Here is a 27,372-nt window from a genome sequence, read left to right as displayed (position 1 = left end):
TCTTTTTGTTTTTTTCTTCCTTTCTTTTTTGTTCTTTTTTTCTTTTTTCCTGTTTTAGATTGGGGTTCTGTTTTACCTTGTTGTTAATTCATTTATATTTTTATTTTTTCTAATAAATCTTTTACTTTTCTAATTTTACTTTATTCTTTATACTTTGTTATTGTTCAGCTCCTTTTGGCTTGTGCCCCGCCCCCTCCCCCCTTTTTTTTCTGTTGTAGTTTTGTTTTACTTTATTGCAGTTGTTTCAATTATATTTTTATTTTACCTAATATAGTTTTTATCTTTCTAATTTTATTTTGTTTTTTAGTCTTTGTTATTGTACAGCTTCTTTCTTTTATCTTTTTTTTTTTTTTTTTTTTTTTGCCTTACCACATGGCTTGCAGCATCTTGGTTCCCAGGCCAGAGGTCGGGCCTGAGCCCCTGTGGTGGGAGCTCTGAGTCCAAAACTCTGGATAACGGAGAACTTCAGACCCCAGGGAATATTAATATATACCCTGAGAAAACCATAATTCGAAGAGATACGTTTACCACAATGTTCATTGCAGCACTATCTACAAAAGCCAGGACACGGAACCAACCTAAATATCTATCAACAGATAAATGGATAAAGAAGATGTGACACATATATACAATGGAATATTACTCAGCCATAAGAAGAACGAAATTGAATTATTTGTAGTGAGGTGGATGGCCCTAGAATCTGTCATACAGGGTGAAGTAAGTCAGAAAGAGAAAAACAAATACCGTATATTAACGTATATATGTGGAATTTAAAGAAGTGGTACTGATGAACCTAGTGGCAGGGCAGGAACAAGGACGCACAAGTAGAGAATGGACTTGAGAGCATGGGGGTGGGGGGAGGTTGAGATGAAGTGAGAGAGTAGCATTGACATATCTACACTACCAAATGTAAAATAGATAGCTAGTGGGAAGCTGCTGTATAGCACAGGGAGATCAGTTCGGTGTTTTGTGACAACTTAGAGCGGTAGGATAGGGAGGATGGGAGGAAGGCTTGGGAGGGAGGGGATATGGGAATGTGTGTATACATGTGGCTGATTCACTTTGTTGTATGGTAGAAACTAGCACAACATTGTAAAGCATTTATACTCCAATAAAGGTGTGAAAAAATAAATTTAAAAAATATTGTGCTAGTTTCAGGTCTACTACTTAATGATTTGACTTTTACATATATATGAAATGACCAGCAGGATGTCTAATAGCAATCTGTCCCTATACAAAGTTACTATAATATCATTGACCATATTTCTTATGCTGAATACACATCCCCCTGGCTTCTTTAGAGCCTACGTATATGTGAGACCGTATGGCATTTGTCTTTTTCTATCTGACTTATTTTACTTAACCATAATACACCCTAGATCCATCCATGTTGTTGCAAATGGAAATGTGTAATTTTTATGGCTCAGTAATAGTTCATTTTGTGTGTATATATAAAACATCTTCTTAATCCATTCCTCTATCAATGGACACTTAGGTTGATTCCAAACCTTGGCTCTTGTAAGTAATGTTGCAATGAACATTGGAGTGCATATATCTTTTCAAATGTTTCTGGTTCCTTTGAATAAATACCCAGAAGTGGAATTGCCAGATCATATGGCAGTTCTATTTTTAGTTTTTTAAGGAAACTCCATACTGTTTTCCATAGTGGCTTCACCAATCTACAATCACACCAACAGTGCACAAAGATTTCCTTTTCTCCACATCCTTGCCAACACTGGATATTGTCTTTTTGATGACAGCCATTAAGACAAGTGTGAAGGGACATTTCACTGTGGTTGTGACATGCATTTGCCTGACTTTTAATGATGTTGATCCTCTCTTCATGGGTCTGTTGGCCATCTGTATGTCTTCTTTGGAAAAAATGCCTATTCAGGTCTTTTGCCCATTTTCTAGTTTTTTGTTTTTCTGATGTTGGTTGCATTAATTCTTTGTATAGTTTGAATATTAACCCCTTAATGGATATATCCTTTGCAAATATCTTCTCACATTCAGTAGGCTGCCTTTTTCATTTTATTGATCGTTTTCTTTACTGTGGAAAAGCTTTCTCATTTTATGTAGTCCCGTTTGCTTATTTTTGCTTTTGTTTCCCTTGCCTGAGGAGACATATTCAAAAATACCCCAAAAACCCAAAATATTGCTAAAACTGATGTCAAAGAGCATACTGCCTTTTTCTTCTTCTAGAAGTTTTATGGATTCAAGAGTTACAATTAAGTCTTTAATTCATTTTCATTTTATTTTTGTATATTGTGTGAGAAAGTAGTCCAGCTTGCTTCTTTTGCATGTAAATTTCCTGTTTCCCCAACACCATTTACAGAGGCAATCATTTCCCCATGATGTTCTTGCCTCCTTTGTCATAGATTAATTGACCATATAAATGTGGGTATATTACTGGGCTCTCTAATCTGTTCCCTAGATCTATGTGTCTGTTTTTGGGCCAATGCCATTTTATTTTGATTATTCTAGCTTTGTAGTATTGTCTGAAGTCAGGGAGCCTGATTCCTCCAGCTCCATTTTTCTTTCCCAAGATTTCTTTGGCTATTTGTGGTCTTTTGTGTTTCCTTACAAATTAAAAAAAATAAAAATTGTTCTAATTCTGTAAAAAATGCCATTGGCAATTTAATAAGGATTGCATTGAATCTGTAGATTGCTTTCAGTAGCATGGTCATTTTAACAATATAAATTCTTCCAATTCATGAACATTATATCTTTCCATTTGTGTTGTCATCTTCAATTTATTTCATCAATTTCTTATAGTTTTCAGAGTACAAGTCTTTTACCTCCTTGGTTAGATTTATTCTTAGCTATTTTATTCTTTTTGATACAATTGTAAATGGGATTGCTTTCTTGATTTCTCCCTCTAAAACTTTGCTGTTCGGGCATAGAAATGCAACATATTTCTGTATATTAATTTTATATGCTGCAACTTTAATGAATTCATTTATTAGTTCTAATAGTTTTTGGTGGTGTTTTTCTATGTATAGTACCATGTTATCTATAGATAGTGATAGTTTTACTTCTTCGTTTCCAATTTGAATTCCTTTTATTTCTTTTCTTTTTTGATTGCTGGGTCTAGGAATTCCAATACTATGTTGAGTAAAAGTGGAGAAAGTGGGCATCCTTGTCTTGTTCCTGGTTTAGAGGAAATGCTTTCAGCTTTTCACCATTGAGTATGACATTGGTTGGACGTTTGTCATATATGGCCTTTATTATGTTTAGGTATGTTTCACCTCTACCCACTTCATTGAGAGATTTAACATAAATAGATATTAAATTTTGTAAAGGGCTTTTTCTGCATCTATTGAGATAATCAAATTTTTATTCTTCAATTTGTTGATGTATATCACATTGATTTGCAGATATTGAAACATATTTGAATCCCTCTGAAAAGTCCCACTTGATCATGGTGTATGATCCTTTTAACATATTGTTGAATTTGGTTTGCTAATTTTGATTGAAGATTTTTACACATAAGTTCATCAGTGATATTGGCCTGTAATTTTCTTTTTCTGCACCGTCTTTTTTTTTGGCCTCAGGGTGATGCTGAACTTGCAGAATAAGTTCAGAAGTGTTCTTCCTCTTCATTTTTTTTGGAATATTTTGAGAAGAATAGGTGTTAACTCTTTTGTAAATGGTAGAATTCACCTGTGAATCTGTCTGGTCCTGGATCTTTGTTTCTTGGGTTTTAAAATTACTGATTCCATTTTAATATTGGTAATCAGTTTGTTCATATTTTCTATATTTCTCTTGATTTATATTTGAGAAATTGTTCATTACATGGAATTTATCAGTTTCTTCTTGGTTGTGCATTTTATTGGTGTGTAATTGTTCATAGTAATCTCTTATGGTTCTTTATATTTCTGTAGTATCAGTTTAGCTTCTCCTCTTTCATTTCTGATTTTATTGAGTCAGACCCTCATCTCTTTTTCTTGATGAGTCTTTCTAAAGGTTTATCAATTGTGTTTATCTTTTCAAATGACTAGCTCTTGTCTCATTGATATTTTCTATTTTTTTAAGTCTCTATTTAATTCATTTCTCCTCTGTATTTATTATTTCTTTCCTTCTACTAACTTTGGGTTCTGTTTACTCTTCATTTTCCAGTTTCTTCAGGTCTAAGGTTAGATTACTTACTTGGGATATTTCTTCATTCTTAAGGTAGGCCTGTATCACTATAAACATCCCTCTTAGAATTGCTTTTGCTGAGTCCCATAGATGTTGGACCATTGTTTTTCCATTTTCATTTGTCTCCAAGTAATTTTCTTAATATCCTCTTTGATTTCTTCAGTGACCCCTTGGTTGTTTTGTAGCATATTGTTTAAACTCTAACTGTTTGCACTTTTGGCAGTTTGGGTTTTTTTTTTTCCTGTAGTTGAAGTCTAGTCTCATACATTCGTGGTCAGAAAAGATGCTGGCTATGATTTCAATGTTCTTGACTTTCTTTTGTGGCCAAGATGTAATCTATCCTGGAGAATGTTCCATGTGCACTTGAAAAGAACGTGTATCTGATGGTTTGGGATGGAATGTTCTATATATGTTTAGTAAGTCCGTCTGTCCTATAGTTTAAGTCCAATGTTTCTTCACTGGATTTAAACTTGATTTTCTGTCTGGATGACCTGTCCTTTAATGTAAGTGGGAAGTTAAAGTCCTCTACTATTGTTTTGTTACTGTGTATTTCTCTGTATGTGTTTGTTAGTATTTTCTTTATGTACTTAGGTGCTTCTATTTTGGGTGCATATATATTTAAAATTGTTGCATAATCTTGTTGGATTGGTCCCTTTCTCACTATATAATGTCGTCTTTGTCGCTTGTTTCAGTCTCTGTTTTAAAGTCTATTTTGTCTGATATAAATTTTGTTACCCCAGATTTGTGTTTATTTCTATTTTCATGAAATGCTTTTTTCCATTCTCTCACTTTCAGTCTGAGTGTATCTTTAGATCTTAAGTGAGTGATTATAGGCAGCATATATATGCATCTTTTTGTTTTGTTTTTCTTAAAATCAGTTCAGCCACTCTATGTCTTTTGATTGGAGCATTTTGGTTCATTTATATTTAAAGTAATTATAGATAGGTAAGTACCTATTGCCATTTTGTTAATTGTTTTTTGTTGTGTTTGTAATTCTTTTTTGTTCTTTCTTCTGTTCTCTCTTCCTTTGTGATTTAATGACTATATTTAGTGTTATGTTCGGATTACTGTCTTTTGTGTGTGTGGATCTATTATAGATTTTTTGTTTTGTTGTTACTATTAGATTCATATATAACAACCTATATTCATATGTGGTTATAAGTTGATAGTCTCTTAAGTTCATACACATTGTAACAACCCTGCATTTCTATTCCCCACTTCATATTTTACATCCTTTTGTTTTGTGTTTCTATATTAACTACTTATTGTGGATACAGAGGATTTTACTATTTTTGTCTTTTAACCTTCTGACTAGCACCTTCTACCTTTACTGTATGTTTGCTTTTACCATTAAGATTTTTTTCTTTTGTAATTTTCTTATTTCTAATTGTGGTCTTTACTTTTCCTCTTAGAAAGTCCCTTTAGCATTTCTTGTAAAGTCATTTTAGTGCTACTGAACTCTTTTATCATTTGCTTATCTGTAAAACTGTTGATCCATCCTTTGATAGCCTTGCTGGATACAGTCATCTTGGTTGTAAGATTTTTCCTTTCGTCACTTTGTATATGTTGTGCCACTCCCTTGTGGCATGCAAAGTTTCTGCAGAAAAATCTGCTAATTGTCTTAGAGGAATCCTCTTGTATGTACCTAATGGCTTTTCTCTTACTACTTTTAAGATTCGCTCTTTATTTTTATTTTTTGCCATTTAAATGATAATGTGTCTTGGTGTGGTCCTCTTTGGGTAAAAGTTGTTTGGGAGTTTCTGATTTCCAGACCTGTAGGTCTGTTTATGTCTTGTTTGAATGTTTCAGTTATTATTTCTTCAAATACGTTCTCTGTTTCTCTCTGTCTCTCTTTATTTGGGATCCCTATAATGAGAATATTACTATACTTGATTTTGTTGCAGATGTCCCTTAAGCTATCCTCATTTTTTAAAAATTCTTTTTCTCTCTTTCCTGTGCTGTTTGGGTGGTTTCCACTACCCTGTCTTGCAGATCACTGATCCATTCTTCTGAATCCCCTAATCTGCTGTTGACTACCTCTGGTGTAATTTTTCATTTCAGCTGCTGTATTCTTCAGTTCTGTTTAGTTCTTCCTTATATTTTCTACCTTTTTCTTAAAATTCTCACTGTTTTCATCCATTCTTCTCCAGAGTTCATTGAGCATTTTCATGGTCATTACCTTAAACTCTATTGGGCATACTGCTTATCTTCACTTTGTTTAGAGTTTTTTCTGAGATTTTGTCTTGCTCCTTCATTTAGAATGTATTTCTCTGTCTCCACATTTTGCCTAATACTCTGTGTTTATTCATATGTGTGAGGCATGTTCCTGATCTTGGAGGAATGACCTTATGTAGGAAACGTCTATGGGACCCAGCAGCATGCTCCCCTCTATAGGCTCTATACACCAGATCTATATGCTATAAGGGTTCCCATCTGTTGTAGCAAGGCCAATTACTCTGTGTGTACAGGTAGGTGGGGTTGGCCCCCCAGCAGGTTGGCTACCAGACTCTGCCTCATGCAGAGGCTGTCAGCCACTGGTGAGCAGGACCAAGTCCTGGGGCAGCTGGCTGCAGTGCTCAAGGGTACCTGGGCTGGTGCTGTCCCACCCAGGAACAGGGCCAGGTCCTATTGTAGGAGCTGTGGGGCCTGGGGTTGGTGCTGTCATGGGTTGGTAAGCTTCTGGTGCTACTAAGCTATAGGGAGAACTCCAAAGTGGCACTTGTCTCTTATAATGGCTGACACCAGCATCTATGTCCCTAGTTGCCTCCTGCCTCTCTGGGAGGTTCACAAAGATCAGCGAGTCAGTCGAACCCAGACTTCTTTCTAATTACTGCCTCTGCACTGGGACATGGAGGAAGTGAGAATTTTTGTGTGCCTTTTAAGAACAGAGTCTCTGTTTCCTACAGCCCTCTGGCTTTCCTGTATACCAGCTACACTGGACTTCTACGTCAGACATGCGGGGGGATTATCTTGCAAGTCTGTGACTCCCAGGCTGGGCAGCCCAACTGCCCCTTCATTCTTGTCCTTTTGATCATTAGGAATAAAATATGCATAAACATACATTTTGCCTGGTATTTACATATTAGGCCAAAGATTTTGTCTGTTTTTACTTCTCACTAGAAGTGAAAGAGTGTTCATTAATTTATATACTTAATTGTGATTTACCATTTCAAGATAAAGTGGAATAGAGAGACCTTGACCTTGCTGACCCATACAAAGCTTAGAGGAGCATTAATCTTATTTAAAAGAATATTATAAAGCAAGTTATGCACTACTGACCAATACAGCGTGGGATTGACTGCCATCTCCCATCCTTGCACACAAGTTCTTCTGCATCTTCAATTAGATAATTTTCTTGACAGAGAATAGATATTTTTTCTCCATCCTGATATGTCACTGTAGTTGTCATATCTCGACTATTGGGAATCTGAGGTGGGGGTGGGCATGATTGTATTTGTGCTTCTGAAAATATTAAAATTAGATTTCTTGATTAAAAACCATAAGTTAAAAATATTAAAGGAATAATTTTCAATAAATAGAAAGCTCCAATAATATATCATAAATGATTAAACAATATTAGACTCAATTACACTCTTAAGCTTGTTTAGCACTTTAATATATTCACACTTGGTTTACAGTGTCATGGTCTTCCTTGCAGGTTCTTCCTTCTGTTCTTTCTGTGGTCAATCTTGCATAATTTATGTAAAATCGATTTTAATTACTTCTAACCTTTAGGATGTTCTAAGTGAATTGCTCACTCAAATACAGGCACTAAGTAAAAACTGATATCAGGGTATTTTTTTTACAGATATTGGTGATCAGATGTATTGGAATCAGCTTAAAAGCCTCACAAGATTTTCTCCCAGTGGAAGGAGATTAGCCAGAGGAAAAATTACACTTAGTTAATGATCGATTAATTTGATGCAAAGTCTTGGCCAAGGTAAGAATTAGATATATTCACTAGGATTTATAGTATACTGTTTACGGTTCAGAACTCTTCTGGAGGTACAATTTACTAGCTTTCCTGTGCTGTTAAGAGATATACAGATTAATGAAAAACACCTGGTTTAACGGATTAGGCAACCTGGCTTTAGTTACGTGACCAGCAGGGTATAAAAGACACCCCTGTAAACTGTGTCTGAGTTCCATAAAATTGAGATACCTCAGATATATATTGGCAGTTCATAATTTGAAGACAAAGCCTGTCCTGCTCAACTGAAGGAAGACTCTGCATGAAGGTTTTGGACCTCTTTGTGACGCCTTGATTTTGTTTTCTCCTGCCATACTGCATTTTTATTTCATTAGAAGCCATATGCAAGTATATACTGGAAAGTCTTGTAAATCCTTTCAATTGTTTAATATTTTGTATTAAATTCAGGGAAATATTTGCCTGAATACACTTCATTTATGCTTACTAATATCATCAGATTTTCTATTTTGCTCTACATCAATAGAAGTATTTTATATTTCATCCAAAATATTTTTCTTATTTCTGTTTTAACTATCTTGACTTTTTTCAATGTATTTTCAACAATTTATTTTCTTTTGTGTCTGATGTTTAACCACTTTTGCCCTAATAATATTAATCTGTACTTCTTAATAAGTCTTGCAGAAGTTGGTCTATCCACTACATTTCCCTAAAAAATGAAATAATATTCTGTAAATAAGCTATGTATGACTTTTTACCTTATTATAATAATTGATATTTTAATTATTCTTTCCTTCTATGTTCTTTGGGTGTATGTTCTTTTCTAGATTCTAGATTGTACTTCCTATTACTTTAAATTTATTCCTTGTTTTGTAATGCATGCTTTAAAATACAAATATCTTTGTTTTTGCTGTATCCCATAGATTTCAAAGTATACTGTTTTCCTTTTCATTTTACTTAATTTAAAGTATTTTCTGTTAATAAACCACCGAAAATGGGGTTTTTTAGTTTAGGGATTTTTGACATGTGTGAATAAGATGTGTAGCTAGCTTTCTTTTAATTTTATATTTGCTTTTACTTTAGAGAGAATAATTTGAGGACATTAATTACTTGAAATTTGTTGGGAATTCCTTTATTATATGAAAGTAATCAATTGTTTTAAATTAATTAACTATATTTAAATAAGCTAATATAGATTTCCAGGCAAGGTGTATTTCAACAGCTATAAAGAAATATTGTATAATTATAAGAAAGTTAATTCACAAAGACTAAGCAGTCATAAATGTATAATGTATCTAAAAATATATCAAATAAATGAAGCAAAGATGGACAGAGCTAAAAGAAGAAATAGACAAATCCATAATCCTAGTTAACAATACTGACAGCCTTCTTACTGTGACTGATAGAACACCTAGAAAAAAACATTTTAAGACATAGATAAATTTTTAGAACACTAGGAACCACTTTAACCTGATCTAGCAACTAGATTATACATATGCTTTATATGAAAAAGGATATACCACAATGATAGGCAATATGCTGTGCAATAAACAACAAATTTCAAAATACTGAAAAATTACACAATGTGTTCTGTGATAATTGAATTAGATTAGAAATCAATAAGAATAAATTATCTATGCAAACAACCATGATACTCATCAAACTGTATACATTAAATATATTCAGGTCTCTCTATAAAAATTATACCACTATACAGCTCTTAAATGGAGAATAAATTATTTAGAAAAACATAAATATTTGGGAATTAAACAACAAACTTCTAAACAACTGCCATGTCAAAGAAGAAGTCACTAGGAATATTAGAAAATATTCCACATAGAACTAAATGAAAGTAAATTGGATGTATTTATAATTTTTTGAGACACAGCTAAAGCAGCACTGAGAAGGGAAAAAGGTAGTTTTACAGGTTTACATTTGGAAAGCAGGATGGCTTAAATCAATGTTTTAATTTTCTATCTTCAGAAATGAGAGAGTAAAATTAAAATCAAGAAATTATAAGGAAGGAGAATTAAGTCCACAAAAGAGAGAAAATTGATAAAGTTGAATAGAAAAGAGAAAACAGAGAAAATTAACAAAGCTAAAAATTAGAGAAGAGAGGAAATGGAGAAAATTAAGAGTGTTAAAATTGGTTATTTGAAAATAATAATATGGAAAAACAAAACTCTCGGGAGAAGATCAAAATGCAGTCGGGAAACAACGATTAATACCAACAACGAAAGAAGTGATATCATCAAATATACTGTAGAATTAAAAGAAAAATAGAATGGTAAGTGACTATTAGAAAGAATTTTACATCAATCAATTCCATAAATTAGGTAAAATGGAGACATTTCTTGAAAAATACAGCTTTCACACCTTGACAAAAGACAATATTGAAAATGTGAATAGCATACTCCCTTTTGAAATTGAATTCTTCATCAAGGGAAACTTCCAAAAAAAGCAAACTACATATCAGATGACTTCACATATAATTTCAAAATTTTTTAGAACTATAAGTGTTTTACACTTAAGACATTACTGGAAAAATAGAAGCAGAAATAAATAAAGAGACATACTATGTTTATGATGTGAATATTCAATATGGTAAAGATGTCAATTCTCCCTAATTTATTTATCATCATAAAACCATCCCTTTCCATCTACAAACAAATATTTTATAAAAATTAATAAGCTTTCCATGAAATTTCTATGTTAATGTAAAGACCAGAATAACTAAAACAATTTTGAGTGGGAGGAACATACTTGGAGACTACATATCAGACTTTACAGACTTCAAGTCTATTAAAAAGCTAGATACAAAGGCAATTTGGCTGGAATAAAGATAGACAAATAGATAAATGGACTGAATAGCAAGTCCAGAAATAAATCAGCACTTCCATAGTCAATTGATTTTCATTTCAAAGTCTTTTCCACACATACTGATAAAACAATTGTCTATCCATACATAAAAAAATCAACTCTTATTTTATGCAACACTTAAATGTTAATGTAAGACAGATAATATACTTAAATATACATACTAAAACTATAAAGCTTCTAGAAGAAAATATAGAAGAACTCATGTACTTCACTGCCTCTAAATATTACTTGTTTCCTTAAAGATGCAGTTGTGTAGCAAGTTCTCTTTTAATTTTATATTTGCTTTGAGGACATTGATTACTTGAAATTTGTAGGGCATTCCTTTATCATATGAAAGTAATAAATTGTTTTAAATAAATTAACTATATTTAAATAAGCTGATATAGACTTGCAGACAAGGTGTGTTACAAAAACTATAAATAAATATTTTATAATTATAAAAAAGTTAATTCACAAGGACTAAGCAATCATAAATGTACCATGTATAATATACAGTGCACATTATATATTGCCATGGCAGTTGTTTAGAAGTTTGTTGTTTAATTCCCAAATATTTATGTTTTTCTAAATAATTTATTCTCCTTTAACAGCTTTAGTGTGGTATGATTTTTACATAGAGAACTGCATATAAGAAAGAACTATAAGATGTTGAACACTAGATAGTAGACTTGTTTTTATGTTGGTTTGAAGCTACTTTCTATATATTATAGGCTTGTAGAAATTGGTAAAAATATTGAGGATAGTGGGTCAAGGTGTCCGTCAGTTAGAGAAGAGAGATACAGATGTGAAAGTAAAAAACTGAAATGAGACTATTCAATTGGAATTGATGATGTCAATATGATTCAAGACTTTTTAAGATAGCTATAGATACACAAACAGATAAATAGATGACTTGATAGATACATAAATATAAATAAATAGATTGATACATAAATAGATACATGAATAACTACATAATAGTTCAGCATAGACATAAGCATATTTATGTGTAATGTAAGAAATCAAAAGCAATGGTTTTCCCATGCTAATGAGCACACCTACTGCCCAGATGTTAATTTAAAGCCACCAAAGTTCTGGGTGTTGTGTCATATAGCTGACTAATGCACACGATACAATTAATATTTAGAAACAGTGTTTTGGTTTGTTTCTAAATTACCTTTCAGATTGAAATTTATTTGTAATGATATATAACTAAATTTCCTTGAAAGACACAAAGATACTACTTTTACAAGTTAGAAAGAAATAGAATACATTTTTGAAAACATTATAAAGAAGAGTTTACCTTCTTTGCAGGTTACTTTAGGATCCCATCTTCCATTTATACAGATTGAGTGTTTGTATTCTGATTTTCCTCGACATTTGTAACTTTGGCTGGTGTTATGGTCAAATTCAATTGTATCTGATGGAATTCCCCCAGATGCAAATATTTTTGACCCTTTACACTTCTTAAGTTCCTCTGTCGCTATAAAATGAAAATATTCTCTTGAAAAGACTAATTCTAAGAACCAAATAACAAATACAATAAATAGCTATGAAGTCAGTAATATAGTGAACTTACAATTTATGGCTACAGATTCTACCAACCAAGTTATTACTGAACAGATTGCATGAAATGGACTATTATATATGAACCTGAGTCCTGCATCCAGTTTTTGAAATTTCAGAGAAAATATCCAGCCTAAAGACATTCTGCATTTTGGATTGGAACATTTTTGCATGATCTACATAGTGAATAGTCATCGCATGAATAATGTGGTCCCAAACTTGAAACATGTGCAAATGTTCACATTCATTTGTTTTTAGATCTCAAGCATCTCTGAATTACTTTTAATTCACAATCTTAAAACATAAAAATAAAAACAATTAGGTGTGGACATAGAATATCAAGTTGATAGCTTATACATATTTTTTCAAGAAAAATAATGAAACATAATTAGAAAAGTACGTCTAAGGTTTTTTTTAAAATAGAATCTTAATTTTTAAGCAGATCTTTTGAAAGATCACCAAAAAATAACAAATACTTGGAATAAGAAAGTGGGTACTTAAAGTTAAAACCTGTTTTCTCTATATATACGTAGAGTCTTAGAGGAGCTATATTATACACCAGGTCATTCTATGTTCCAATATAATGCCATAATAAAAATTTTTTTCTGGCTCCAGAAAAAAAGTTAAATATGGACTAAAAAACCTTTTTTTATAGCTACCTATTTCAAAAAATCAATGCAGGTGGAAGTCGTTTTGAATATGACAATATATCAATATAGGTCTTTGGTAGTATTTGTTAATGATTTGTTAGTGACAAGAGTCAAGTGAGGATAACAGAATAAAGAAAAGTCAAGTAGTTGGCTACTGAAAAGTAATGATTTGAAAATGCCACCCTGAAAAAAATAACATGAAATAAGGAGATGAATTCAAAACACACTAGAGGCTTGAGAATCAGCCCTATTTTGGGGATGTGTTCAGAGTGTTGAGGGAGACAAAGCCGATAGTATTCTTCAGGGAATGCTAAACAAAGGAAGATGTATACTCAAAAGGAGCAGTGGTGGCTGCTGTCGTCATCCTATGATTGACTGGTTTCTGAAAGGAAAGCAAACTTATTTATTAGGAGAAAATAAATATAGTAAGAAGAATGAAAAGCTAGACTAGACAGATTGACAAAATGAACACTGAGAGGAGAAAATTGGAATAAGGTCTATTATAGCTGAGAGGGATTATGTTAAACTGAATACAAGCAGAGGATTAACTTTGCAAGGAAAACTCTGAGATCAGGGGAGTAATCATTGAAGCACATGTTTTGATGTAAGGTAGAATGAAAAGTTAATGAAGCGAGGTCATTTGTGGAGATGGAAGAGGATAAAGATGAGATTTGGTGAAGAACTGGCAATACCTTAGACCGGACTGTGTTTAGTAGAAATGTAGGGAGTAATAAACAATGAAATTTACTGATTAACTTAATAAGCTCCTATTGAATATCTCCCATCTGTCAGCCAGTCTTTTGGTGTTGGTAATATATCAGTGAACAAAACAGGTATGAATCCCTGCTCTCATTGAGCCTGAGCCTAAGCCCTACCTTCTTCTTGGAATAATTAATGACTAGAAATCTGATGAATAAGTAAGAGCGGGCATCCGGGACTCTCTTTGAATGCAGGACCCAGGAAAACTCCAGGAAAGAAATCATCTAAGGGAAAAGTGAAGGAAGATAGCTAAGATTCTCGCGGGAAGTCATCAAAGACTTGGTCATCCAAAGGTCAGGATGATTCACTTACAGTGAAATGCATCATTCAGGGCAGGTTCCTGGCCCCAGCCCAAGGGCCTCCTGTGACTGAGTTACCTACTGACTGGGAGGGCCTGAGCCCACCTTTCCTCCAGCACGTTAACTTCTTTTTGCTGCATTTGAAACTGACTGAGAAATCATCATTGTTAGAAGGTTTGAGAGAGGCAAGATTCCTAAAGGAATGCATGAAATGGGTATTTTCTTAGCCATATTTCCTTGTTTTAAAGGTCCTAAAAGAAAGAGTATCATATAAAAACAAAAATGGTATTTCTGCAGAGTTAGTTGTATTTTCCTGGTAACTAGTACTCATATTTTAATCATGTGAATATCAGTAAGATTTAGCTTCACACTTGTAAAGATAAACAATGTTAATATCAGGACAGAAAGATTCATAAAATTCTCTTCTAGTTTATACTTTTCCTCTTCAGACACATATTGAATTATAAACAACAAATGTTGGGAATCATTATAATTTAAATTGACATTTTCAAGGATAACTCTAAATTTCAATAATATGGTTGCAAATGTTAATGTCAATTTGAGAAGTGCATTCTCACCAATGCATTGAGGAGGTTGGGTCCACTTTCCACTAATACATGTGACTGATTTGGGCCCAATCATTGTAAATCCTTCTCTGCAACTGAACTCTACCAAGTTTCCATGGTGATAGAGAGGAGCAGAACTGTTGACATAGCCATGTTCAAGTTCCGGTATATCTCCACAGGTACTCTTCTCCTCTGGAAAATTTCACAAAAATATGTTCATCTTTATCATTTAAGTTTGTATAAGAATACAAATAAAAGTGTTGACTTACTTTTAAATATGACTATTTTTAATACATTACCAATACACACGGGCAAAGCTGTCCATTGTCCATCAACACACTGAATTTTATGAGAGCCCTTCATCAGAAATCCAGGATTGCAGACATATTCCACCACCTTACTGTGTCCATATTCTTCTCTCTGTGTTTCTTTAACTTCCCCACTGAGCAGTTGAGGAGGTGGAGCACACGATTTTGCTCGCCCTACAGTAGACATGCCGTGTAAATAATGGTTATGTGGGCTATTTTATGGCTTAAAAATCTAGCTAACACAGATATTTTTTATTAATTAGTTTATTATTTATTACATAATTTATTTTAGCATTCTTAAACAATGAAAAAACAATGGTGTTGACACCAGACTCTGTTTTGTAGTTCTATTACTCATCCTGAGCTTACATACTGGAAGCCTATGTAAGCCCAGAAAACATGTTCAATAATCTAGATACCCTAAATAGGTATACAAACCAATTAATCAATATGGGTGTGTAAATCATCACAATATTCTTATTCCATGGAAACATTGTATCAAAACTTTTGGAAAAAAATATTATCCTTTGAAACAAGCATTTGATCAAGTTTTAACTTTTATTCCAGGCTTACATATGATTGAATTGACTATAAGCTACTTGGACATTGTTTAGACACACTTGATGACACTTAAGGTAAGTCCCACATTATATAAAATGTCCAATATTAATGGTGGAATTGTAGGCAAAAGGAAAACTAACAAGAAATCCTGCCGGTGTCAGGTTCCTTATACATATCTGTGGATACTTCCACCACACTTTTCAAGAAGCAACTGGACATTAATTTCTTAAATAAGGAAAACTGTTTTATCTACAACCCAACAAGTGTCCTTGGTGGGTATACCTCTGGCTTAATGCATTAGATTATAGATGCACTGGAAGCAGACAGAAAATTAAGAGAGGAAACAAATGGTTGATGACTAAGGTTTTAACTCTTGTTCAGCAGCTGTAAGATAAATATTTACCTTTACATGTTGGAAGATTAGGGGACCATCCAAAGTGGTAGCACTGAATTGAATCTGCTCCAACCATAATAAGTCCTTGTATGCAGGAGAATTTCAACACGTCTCCAAATTTATATCTGTCTTTCTTGGGATTAGCATCTAAATTGTTTTCCATTTGTGGAATACTGCATTCTCTTTCTATAGAAAGAGAAAAATAATTTAGTGAGAATATATAACTAATCATTGCCAAATAAATATTATATGTGTCATGTAAAAATGAGGTGCTGGGTACTGCATGCATATTGAGAGGGGCAGCACATAAATTCTCTTCCTTGTAAAACATTACATATTAGTTTTTATACACCCTCTCCATTCATATGGGGCTCTTTGAGAAATATTAAGGTATTGAACAGCAACGTATGTGTCCTGATAATTTATTTGTTAAGTCAGCTTGTTTGAACTGGATATGATTTTATCACTGACACTTATAGAATTTAATGTTACTTTTTCTGTCTCAAAACGTCAAAAGATTCTCTCACGTTAAAGAAAACGAATGCTACAATTTTTAAATTGCACACAAATGAAAAATGGTATTTTTAAAAATATAATTGGGAAACCAGAACACATAAGGGAGACATTTCTCATGTATATGAGTTACAGGAACATTAAAAATCCCTTAATTTTACAAGTGTGGAAATCAAACTGAAACATTATCAAATTGAAACATGAAACAAAATGAGGAACATGTTTAAGGTCACAGAGATAGACATATTCTAGGGGTCATGATTATGTACATGATATACAAGGATCTATTCTTGTTGTATCTATAAAAGATCTTACTATGAATATATTTATAATTATTCTGATTCAATTTAAAGATGTGTAAAATTATTCCCCCAAATTTATAAAATGTATGAAATTTGTGACATTGGTACAAATTATGAAAAATTGCATTTTTCTTATTTGGAATCTTCCTATCTTGTTAATTAAATTATAAAACTCAAAACTAGAATTTGAAAATAAGAATTTCACCAAAATGAAAATTCATACTGTCTGAAAGTCGTCTTAACACATAGTCATAAAGTTAGATGTAAGTTAACTATTTTTAAAACTAATGTCACAAAAAATAACTCAAAAAGTAGTTTTTGTTTTGTGTTAATATTGAGTTTCTTAGCTTAGTTGAGAAGGTCATGCCTGATGAGAACAATTGAGATTCCTTTCCGAAAATTCCGCTCCAAATTTCCACATGGCAATACTTTTATTGGTATGTGTCTGTGTTTATATATTTTGTGCTTATATAAAATTCCTATTTTATCATATTGTGAAAAATGCTGCATTAACAATAACATCGGTTGTAGGCTACTTTCCAACTGCTGTCTTCACATAAAGACAGTGAGTTTAAGAAAGCCATGATCATGTTAAGAGCCTCCCCTTTTACTTAGAGTAAGCTCCAAACACTTTACAATCCATTCCTTGCCTACACTTCCAATGTCATCTATCTGCCCCTGGAGTCGGAGTCAATACAGAATTTTTAAAATAGGTCAATTTCTTTGCTGCCTCGGCTGTTGCACAGACCCTTATCTCTATGCTGAATGAATGGTTTCCAACTTTTCTTTGCATAGATGTCTTCCTGTAGGAACTAGAGCCTTCAGTCCCCTCCTATTTTCTAAGCACTTGGACTCTTTTGTTCTTCGAATACAGTTATTTGGAAAATATAGTAGAAATATTTTACCTTTTGGTTCATTATTTACCTTAATTATTTGTTGTTTTTTCATAGTGGAAGGAAAGCTCTTGAAAGGCAGATCCCCTGTGTGTATCTTTTATCATTTTCTCTTAGCCTACTTCTAGGACATATTAGGTGTTTGTTGACAGCCTGAAAAGTGAAATTTGTGCCCAGAACACTGTTGAACAAGCCTGTTTCATTTCCATTATAAATTCACTCTGGTGTCTGTCCGAAATCTCTATTTTTAATCTTTTCTACTCTGACTAGTGTTCTTTCTCCTCCTTCCCCTGTGCACCACTTAATCTCACATGACTTTGTCTCCTACCTCAAAGGAAAATAGAAACCTCCAGCGACTGCTTCTTTTCAGCATTAGATTTACACATCCATTTTCCTTCCTTCCTCCTGATAGGAAGTTGGAAGTAGAGCTGTTGCCACCAAAGCCCAGGGTTTTCTCAGCAGCACTGGTTCCTTTCCCTTCTTCACAGGGAAATTCCTGTGTTCAGTCTCTGCCTGCTCCCCTCTCTAGCATATCCTTTTCAGTGTTCATTACACTCTCATCTTTCCCATTAAATAATTCTTTATTCAGTGCATAATTCCCCTAGCAATATATCCTGAACCTCTTCTTCTCTGCCACTAGCAAATCTTTTGAAAGAGTTATGTCCACATGCTGTGCTAAGTTTCTTACTAATCATTTTTTTCAGCAGATTCTATGTAGGTTTTTCCCTGTCTACTCCATCCAAAACCATCTCTGTCACAGTTTTTGTTGGCCTCTATGTAGCCAAATGCACCACATTTTTACAGTCTTCTAACTGGACATATCTACTGAATTAGAAATATTCACCACTCTAACAATCATAATAATTTAATTAGATGACAATTTCCTTGATTTTATTGTATGGCAGGCATTATGGCAAGAACTTTATATGAATAATTTAGTCCAAAATCCTTTGAAATATTAGAACATTGGTAATTACTAATCCATTTTCCAGATTAGGAAGCATGAACAAAGCTTCAAGTAGGCTTGGTTGTTGCCCTAAGATACATGCCTAACCAACTGTAGAATTGGAATTAGAACCCAACCAGGGTGACTCCACAGGCTTCACCATTAGTCGATCTATTATACTTCCTTTACCTTTACTCATTTTCTTCTCTCCACGTCTATGAGACATTCATTTCTAAGTTTTTTCCCTAAATTCTCTGGGTTCTCCTTTTTCCTATCTACTTTGCCATCTATTCCTCTTTGTCTGACACCTAAATGCTGGAATGCTTCAGGGCTCAGTCTTGATCTCTCTTCTGTTTTCATTCTACATTATTTCCCAATGTGATGTCATTATTTATAGGGTGATAATCTCACAGGTGTATCTCCTGGCTAGATCCATGTATTCAACTCTGTAGTGGATATATCCAATTTTTATGATACATGGGCAGCCCAGTCACAATGTGTTCAAGTCAAAAGTTGCAGTGTTCTTCCAAAAGTGTTCTCTCTCCTGCCAGTAGCACCTGACAAAGTCATTTCCATTTACCTCCTTGCTTATGAAGCAATGGAGAGCAAACACGCGAGCCCCTTGACTTTTTGCTCTTTTCGACATCCACCATTTAGTGACATTATCTGTGTTTTCTGCCAACAAAATATATCCCAAACCTATCCTCTGCTGTGCATCTCTTCAGCCATATCTTTATCTAATCCCCACTCTTTCTCACCCTACATGGCTTCCTGAAAAAAAATTTTTTTTCAAGAATCCAAATAAAATTATATCATTCCTTTCCTTAAAATTCCTTATGACTTTTCATCAATCATAAAATTAATCCAAATGTGAACATGCCCTGAAGTAACCTGGATAATCTTTCCTTTGCCTCCTATGCAGCCTCAGCTCATAAAATTCTCCCACATCTTGAGTAGAATCCATTAACCTTGGTATTTCCCAAATACTATTTTGTTGCCCAGCTTTGCATATACTGTTCCTTTGGCTTGGAACATTCAACATCTACTCAGTTGGCCAGAGATTGAAGTCCTGTTTCTAGCCCTGGAGACAAGACAGCTGATTGGCAAACATAAAAGAGATTCATGTCACTGTCCTCAGAACTTGTCACAGTGGGAAAATAAAGAGCTCCTCTCAGTACCTGCAGAAATTAATACTCAAGGTAGGAGGTATAAAGCAGAAACTCAGGAGCAAAATAGTTGAAGAGGTTGTAAGACACTGTCATTTTGGTAATGAGTGAGTCTTTGGACTTCAAAACTTCCCCTCCACCCAGTTTACATTAAAGCAGAAGGAGACATCTTGATTTTAATCATCATGCCTTAAAAATGACTCTACATCAGTCAAATTTGGTAAAAATAAAACATTTTTGATGATTTTTGTTAATTATGTTCATCTTGAAAAGAACAACAGCTGAAAAGGAGTTCTTACCATAACATGCAGGTTTATCAGACCAGCCATCTTCACGACACACTATGGAGCCTGTGGTGTGTCCATCTTGGCTCTCATGCCCATCAAGGCATTCGTAGTCCAGCCTGTCATTGAGCTTAAACCATGTGTCATCACTTCTGGCTCTGGCATTCTCAAATACTGGCATATCACAGGATTCTAAGGGATAATGGAATAAAAATATTTCATTTCTAATATTATTTAGTGGGCAATCTGATTAAGTCTCATCTCAAGGGGAAAGGGGGCTTTACCAATTAGTGTGTGCTAATAAATTATGATGCAAAAATAATCCAAGAATATCAGTGATAGATCACTGTCCTGGAATAGTTACTCAAAATGAAAAAAATATGTTTCTGTTATTGTTTTTTTATTTTTATTTTTGTCTGCAACACACGGCTTGCGGGATCCTAATTCCCTGACTAGGAATTGAACCTGTGCCCCCTGTACTGGGAGTGCAGAGCCCTAACGACTGGATCGCCAGGGAATTCCTGAAAAAATATGTTTCTACACATTTTTCTCAACACTTAATGTCTCTGAAATATTTCTTTTATGAACATTTTTCTCAATTTAATTATACTTATGCATTTTTCCCAGGCTAGTAATAAAATAAGCAATTACAGATGTTTGATACTATTTTTATAACAGCATTTTCTGAATTAATATGCTGAACTTATTAGCAGTTGTGACATATATGTCAAAGAAAAATTGATTAATTGAAAAAAAGAGTAATTTTCAACAAGGTAATTAAATTTTTAAACATTATATAGAATTCTACTTTAAAACACACTAATATTTAAAGTCACATGCTGATTTTGCTTTCCGAAATATATTTTTAATGGTTGTGTATTCTTTTATATTTATCAAGGTTGAATGCAGAAGTAGTTCTATTATTTATAACAAGTTACAAGAAAGTAAAATGTTTCTCTACAAGAAAGTAAAATTGAACAGTAACAATTTTCACTAACACTATAAGAGTGATGTTAATCAAGGCTTAAATAATTAATCTCAAATTTCATAATGTGTTATGTAGCTAACTAGCTTAAAATTTTTAAAAAATAAAGCAAAACTATACTAGTAAAGACAAAAGTAATTGAGAACTTTTCTCTTCCATGAAAAGAGTGTTAGAATGGAAAATTGGTCACATATTAGTACAAAGTGAGTGATATGGGGGCAAGTTTTATCATTTTCTCTTTGGCTAGTGCCCATATTAAGCATAGACATTGGAAAGAAAAATAAAATGTAAACAGTAGAAAGGGATATTTTAAATATCCACTTCACTTGAAGTGACTATGTAAAATATCACTTCAAAAATATCATTGTGCGGCTTTGGGATGAATAAGATAAACTCCGCAAATTGTCCTTAGAAAATCGTCATAAACATCTGTGTGGTGGGACAGAAACATCTCTCAGCACAGCAGAATTTGCTCCTATCTAGAATTGTTTCTGTGTCTCCACTTACTAGATGTTTATGAAGATTTCCTAATAGAGCGAATTTTTCGCAAGTGGATCTACCCTACAGTTTCAAACATACACATTTTACAAGTTATATTATTTGAAGATTATGCACTATGGACTCATATCTTCACTTAAAAACATAACTTTTAGGCTTAGGAGGAAAGATTCTGACATAAAAGTCTCATAAAATAAAATCAGATACAATCAGCATAAAGGACTCAGCTAAAAATAAATGAGTTTATACTAGAATATAGGTATGTCTCCTAGCTAAATTAGTTTTTAATCACTGGATGTGTTAAAGTGAAAAAATCTTGAAGTGAAGGATGCAATGATATTCTACCCTTCTAGTAATTAATCATAAAAGGTAAAAAATGATACACATTTTTAAATTTATCTTTTCAAATACAGGCATGGGACCACATCAACACCTCATACCACCCAACTCCAGCAAAAAAAAAAAAAAAAAAAAAAAAAAAAAGGGTAAAAAGAATGAAGTTAAAGAAAACTTCTCTAGAGTGATCATTAGGATAATGAATACGAAAATAATCAATTACTTACTAATGCATACAGGTTGCATTGACCATCCACTTTGCAGACATGTAATTAATCCTGATGTATTACCATCTGCTGTTACATATCCTGATTTACACTTATACTTTGTTTGTTTATTTAAAGGATATGTAAAGCTGGATTCAGAAAAAAATCCGTTCTTAATTTGTATATCTGATTTTGAACATGTTTCTAAAAGGGAGAAAGCATAAAGAAAAGGTAAGCATATATTTGATAAACATTTTATAAGGATGCAAATAATATAACTATAGAAAAATGGGGAGTCATTTATAAATGTAAACCTAGAAAAATTCTAATCATTTAAGTTCTTGTGTGAGAGAAAAAAATCGATGAGTTTCCAAAGATATTAAATCAAGACACTTTATTCATGTTTTTAAAACAAAGCAAGATTTAAAGTACTCAGAATCCTTACTAGGAAATTATTAGAAATCTGTTTGTCTAATGGATCTGGAATCCTACAGCATGTCAGAACTCTACTAACAATGGGTTTCCTTTCCAGGGACTTGTTCGAAACATTGCTTTGTCAGGATCTCTTAAGCAACCCAGAACACAGTTAACAAATTGGGGTATCTCAGATCAGGTGATGATCTCGGAATCTTCCACCACAGTTACCATAGCCTTTGTATCTGAGAATTTGAAATGTCTGTCATAAAAAATTAGGTGCTTACATGCCGCGGAGCGGCTGGGCCCGTGAGCCATGGCCTCTGAGCCTGTGCATCCACAGCCTGTGCTCCGCAACGGGAGAGGCCACAGAAGTGAGAGGCCCGCATAACGCAAACAAACAAACAAACAAACAAAAAAATTGGGTGCTTAAAGCCATGTCAATATATGGAGTACAATGAAGATGAAAATGATCAACACATGTATTCATTCTACAAAGGACTAAATGATGCATCCTCAACTATGTATAACTAAACTTGAAATAGTAAAGTACATTTCTGACACTTACTAAGTCTCTTCAGAGAGCTCAGCTTCATTTATTAAATAACTCGTGGATAAAGAAGAAATCAAAAGAGAAAACTTTGAATATTTTGAATTGAATGAAAATAAAAACGTGATAAGTAAAATTTTATAAGATTTATGAAATGACAGGAAAGTGTGCTGAGAGGGGAATTTTAACATTAAATAGCAATAAAAGAAAATAATAAAGATTGAAAATCAATAATAGAAAATAATAAGGATTGAAAATCAATAATTCTTTTTACTTAAAAATTATAAAAAGGAAAGCAAACAAACACAACATATATAAATTTGAAAGAATAGAGTGACATAAGTAAGATGATGGAATAGGATGCCTCGACCTCTCCCCACAGACACTCTGAATTAACGGCTATGCATATATCAGCTCCCGTTATTTAGAACACTGGTTGAGAGGCTCCTGCATCCAAGGCAAGTGAGAAAATGCTAAAATCCTAACTGTTAGGAAAAACTGAGACACACTCTCACAATAAACCCCACCTAGGCATAGCACCATATAATTGGGAGGGAAACTTCAACTCCCAGCTTCTCCTGGAGGAGCAAAGAGTTTGAACCACAATCTAGGACTCCAGTTTTCCAACTGCTAGTCCAGGGTCTGGCTTCTAAATCACCTGCCTCTGGGAGGACCCAGCATTTCCAGTCTCCTGGGACTACTGAGGACAAAGTGGAATGGCTGTGCTAGCACTGCTCACAGGTCATCCCCTACCTTAGTGCAAAGGGAGCAGCTCCCAGGTTTTCCATGGAAGGAGTTAGACTACACATCTAGATTCTCATCTTTTTTTTTTTTTTGTGGTACGCGGGCCTCTCACTGTTGTGGCCTCTCCCGTTGTGGAGCACAGGCTCCGGACACACAGGCTCAGCGGCCATGGCTCACGGGCCCAGCCGCTCCGCGGCATGTGGGATCTTCCTGGACAGGGGCACGAACCCGTGTCCCCTGCATCGGCAGGTGGACTCTCAACCACTGCGCCACCAGGGAAGCCTTAGACCCTCATCTTTTCTAGCTGCTGCCTAAGGAACTGGCTCCTAACTAACCTCTCTCTGAGAACTGATGAAGCCCAGAATTTGTTGGTGCCTGAAGACTTCAGAGAGAAAATCATGGTTTGGAAGAGCCCAGGGTTTGGAGGAGCATGCAGATATTTCCACAGTCCTTCTCCCCAGCTCAGTGCAGAGTGAGTGAGGGGATAAACTCCAGCTCCCAGCTTCACCAGCTTTTCTGGCTTCTAGGTCACCTGTCTCAGGACATAGATGGGAGTTGGCATACTCTAGACCCCTGGAAGCTGCTAAGTACAAAGACAGCAGTTTGGATGAGCATAGAGGTTAGAGAGGCATCCAGAATCTCTGGCCAGGCTGATTGATGAAGGCTTTCTACTTATGAGTCCAGTCTGTGAAGACTAGGAGATGTGTGGGTATTTAATCTAATGCACAGATATCAACACAGAGATTCGAGAAAAATAATAATAGAGAAATACGTTCCAGTCAGAAGAACAAGATAAGTATCTATAAACGAACACTAATGAAATGGAGACAGGTGATTTTCTTTCTTTCTTTCTCTCTTTCCTTCTCCCTTCCTTCCTTCTTTCCTTTCTCCCTTCCTTTTCTTCCTTCCTTCCTTCTCTTTGTTTCTATGAATTGAATCTTTTGTTTCCCTTTCTTTCTCTCCCTTCCTTCCTTCCTTCCTTCCTTCTTTCTTTCTTTTTTTCTTTCTTTCTTTCTTCTTTCTTTCTTTCTTTCTTTCTTTCTTTCTTTCTTTCTTTCTTTCTTTCTTTCTTTCTTTCTTATTTCACTTAGCATAATGTCCTCTATGCTCATCCATGTTGTATCAAATGGCAGGACTTCTTTTCTTTCTTGTGGCTGAGTAATATTCCATTTTACATATATAGATCACATCTTTATTTATTCTTTTATTTACTTATTTTTTTGCTGACCCGTAAGTTGTTTCCAAAGCTTGGATACTGTGAATAATGCTAAAATTAGCATGGTACTGCAGATATGTCTTCGAGATATTGATTTTATTTCTGTTGGATACATACTTAGGAATGAGATTGCTGGGACATATGAAAGTTCTATTAATTTTTTTGAGGAAATTCCACACTGATTTCCATAGAGTTGTAACAAATTAAATTCCAACTGAAGTGTACAAGGATTCACTTTTCTCCACATCCTTGTCAACACTTATATTTTTTGATAAAAGTCATTCTAAAAGGTGTGAAGTAATATCTCATTGTGGTTTTGATTTGTATTTCCCTGAAGATTAGTAATTGTTTTACTATCTACTCATGTATCTGTTGGCCTTTTGCGTGTATTTTTCAGAAAAATGTCTACTCAGATCCTTTGCTCATTTTTAAATCAGATTACTTGATATTTCTGCTATTGAGTTGTAAAAGTCCTTTTTTTAAAAAAAATTACCCTCTTATTAGATATATGGTTTTCAATTCCATAGTTTACCTTTTCCTTTGTTGATTTGCTGAACAGAACCTTTAGTTTAATACAGTCCCACTTAAATTTTGTTTCTGTTACTTGTGCTTTTGGTGACATATCAAAAAACCTCATTGCCCAAACCAGTGTCAAGAAACTAGCTCCCCAAGTTTTCTTGTATGACATTTATGGTTTCAGGTCTTACATCTAAGTCTCTAATTCATTTAGAGTTAATTTTTGTTGGTGTTTCAATATAGGGGTCCAATTTCATTCTTGTTTGTACATATCCAGTTTTCCCAGCACCATTTACTAAAGACACCATCATTTCCCCATTGTGTATTTTTGATTGCCTTGTTAAATATTAGGTGACACACGGGCTTATTTCTGGGTCTCAATTCTGTTCCATTGGCTATGTGTGTATTATTTATGCCAGAATCATACTATTTTGATTACTATTGCTCTAAAACTATAGTTTGAAATCAGGAAGTGTAATGCCTCCAGCTTTGTTGTTCTTTCTCAAGAAAAGGGGGTATTTTTTGATTCCATATGAATTTTAGGATTATTTATTTTACTTATGTAAAATATGCCATTGGGTTTTGCTGAATGGTTTGAGAAGGATTGGTATTTATTCTTCAAATCCTTGGTATAATTTACCAATTAGATCATCTGGTCCTGAGCTTTACTTCCTTGGAAGATTTTAAATTTTTGATTCCATTTTATTTCTAATTTTATTCTGTTCAGATTTTCTGTTGTTAAATGAGTTAGTATTGTTGAATTATAAGTTTCTAGGAATTTATCCATTTCTTCTAGGTTATCCAATTTGTTGGCATATGATAGTTCATAGTTGTCTTTTATGATCCTTGGCATTGCTGTGGCATCAATTGTAATAGCTCATCTTTCATTTCTGATTTAACTTATATGAGTTTTACCTCTTTTTTTTTCTTAATCTAGCTTTAGGTTTGTTCATTTTGTTTATCTTTTTGCAAAAGCAGGTATGCTGTGATCTTTTCTGTTGTATTTTCTGGTCTCTATTTCATATATTTCTGTTCTGATCTTCATTATTTCCTTCTTTCTGGTAACTTCATGCTTAGTTTGTTCTTTTTCTTTGAGTGTAAAATTGGCTTGTTTTTTGCAGATCTTCCTTTTTTCTTAATGTATGATTTTATCACTATAAATGCTCCTCATAGAACTGCTTTTGTTGTGCTTAAATTTTCATTTCCTTTAGAATACATTTTTATTTCTCCCTGATATCTATTTTGACCCATTGTTGAGAAATGTTTTGTTTCCACATACTGTCAGTTTTTTACTTTTCTTCCTGTTACTGATTGTTTAGTTTCATACCACTGTGGTCCAAAAAATGTTTGGTATACTTTCAATCATCTTAAGGTTTTTAAGGCTTGTTTTGTGACCTAGCATGTTCTCTCTCCTGGAGAATGTTCTCTGTATGCTTAGGATGAATATATATTCTGCTGTTGAATGGAATGTTCTGATATGTCTGTTAGGTACATTTGTTTAAGCTTGGTTCCAGTCGAATTGCTCTTTATTGATTTTCTGGGTGAATGATCTACCCATTTTTGAAAGTAGAGTATTGAACTCCCCTACTATTATTATACTGCTATTTCTCTGTTTAGATCAGTTAGAATTTGCTTAATGTACTTAGGTGCTCCCATGCTGGGTACATATGTATTTACAGCTGTTAAATCCTCTTGATTTGATCTCTTCATTTTATAATGACCTTCTTGTCTCTTGTTCACAGTTTTGACTAAAAGTCTATTTTTCTGAAATAA

General features: G+C 33.8%; 1 protein-coding gene across 1 annotated transcript in view; it reads right to left on the bottom strand.

The window, feature by feature from the left end:
- CFH (complement factor H) overlaps positions 1-27,372 on the bottom strand; it is a 99,957-nt gene that overhangs the window by 8,415 nt on the left and 64,170 nt on the right. Inside the window, exons 11-17 of the mRNA XM_060078930.1 lie at positions 22,181-22,363; positions 20,150-20,326; positions 16,040-16,216; positions 15,067-15,249; positions 14,780-14,959; positions 12,231-12,410; positions 7,420-7,602 (exon numbers count right to left, since the gene is read on the bottom strand). Coding sequence (XP_059934913.1) covers positions 7,420-7,602; positions 12,231-12,410; positions 14,780-14,959; positions 15,067-15,249; positions 16,040-16,216; positions 20,150-20,326; positions 22,181-22,363 — 1,263 coding nt within the window. The remainder of the gene's footprint in view (positions 1-7,419; positions 7,603-12,230; positions 12,411-14,779; positions 14,960-15,066; positions 15,250-16,039; positions 16,217-20,149; positions 20,327-22,180; positions 22,364-27,372) is intronic.

This window comes from Mesoplodon densirostris, chromosome 2 (genome assembly GCF_025265405.1).
Source record: "Mesoplodon densirostris isolate mMesDen1 chromosome 2, mMesDen1 primary haplotype, whole genome shotgun sequence".
NCBI lineage: Eukaryota > Metazoa > Chordata > Mammalia > Artiodactyla > Ziphiidae > Mesoplodon > Mesoplodon densirostris.
This window is presented reverse-complemented; position numbering and strand designations above follow the sequence as displayed.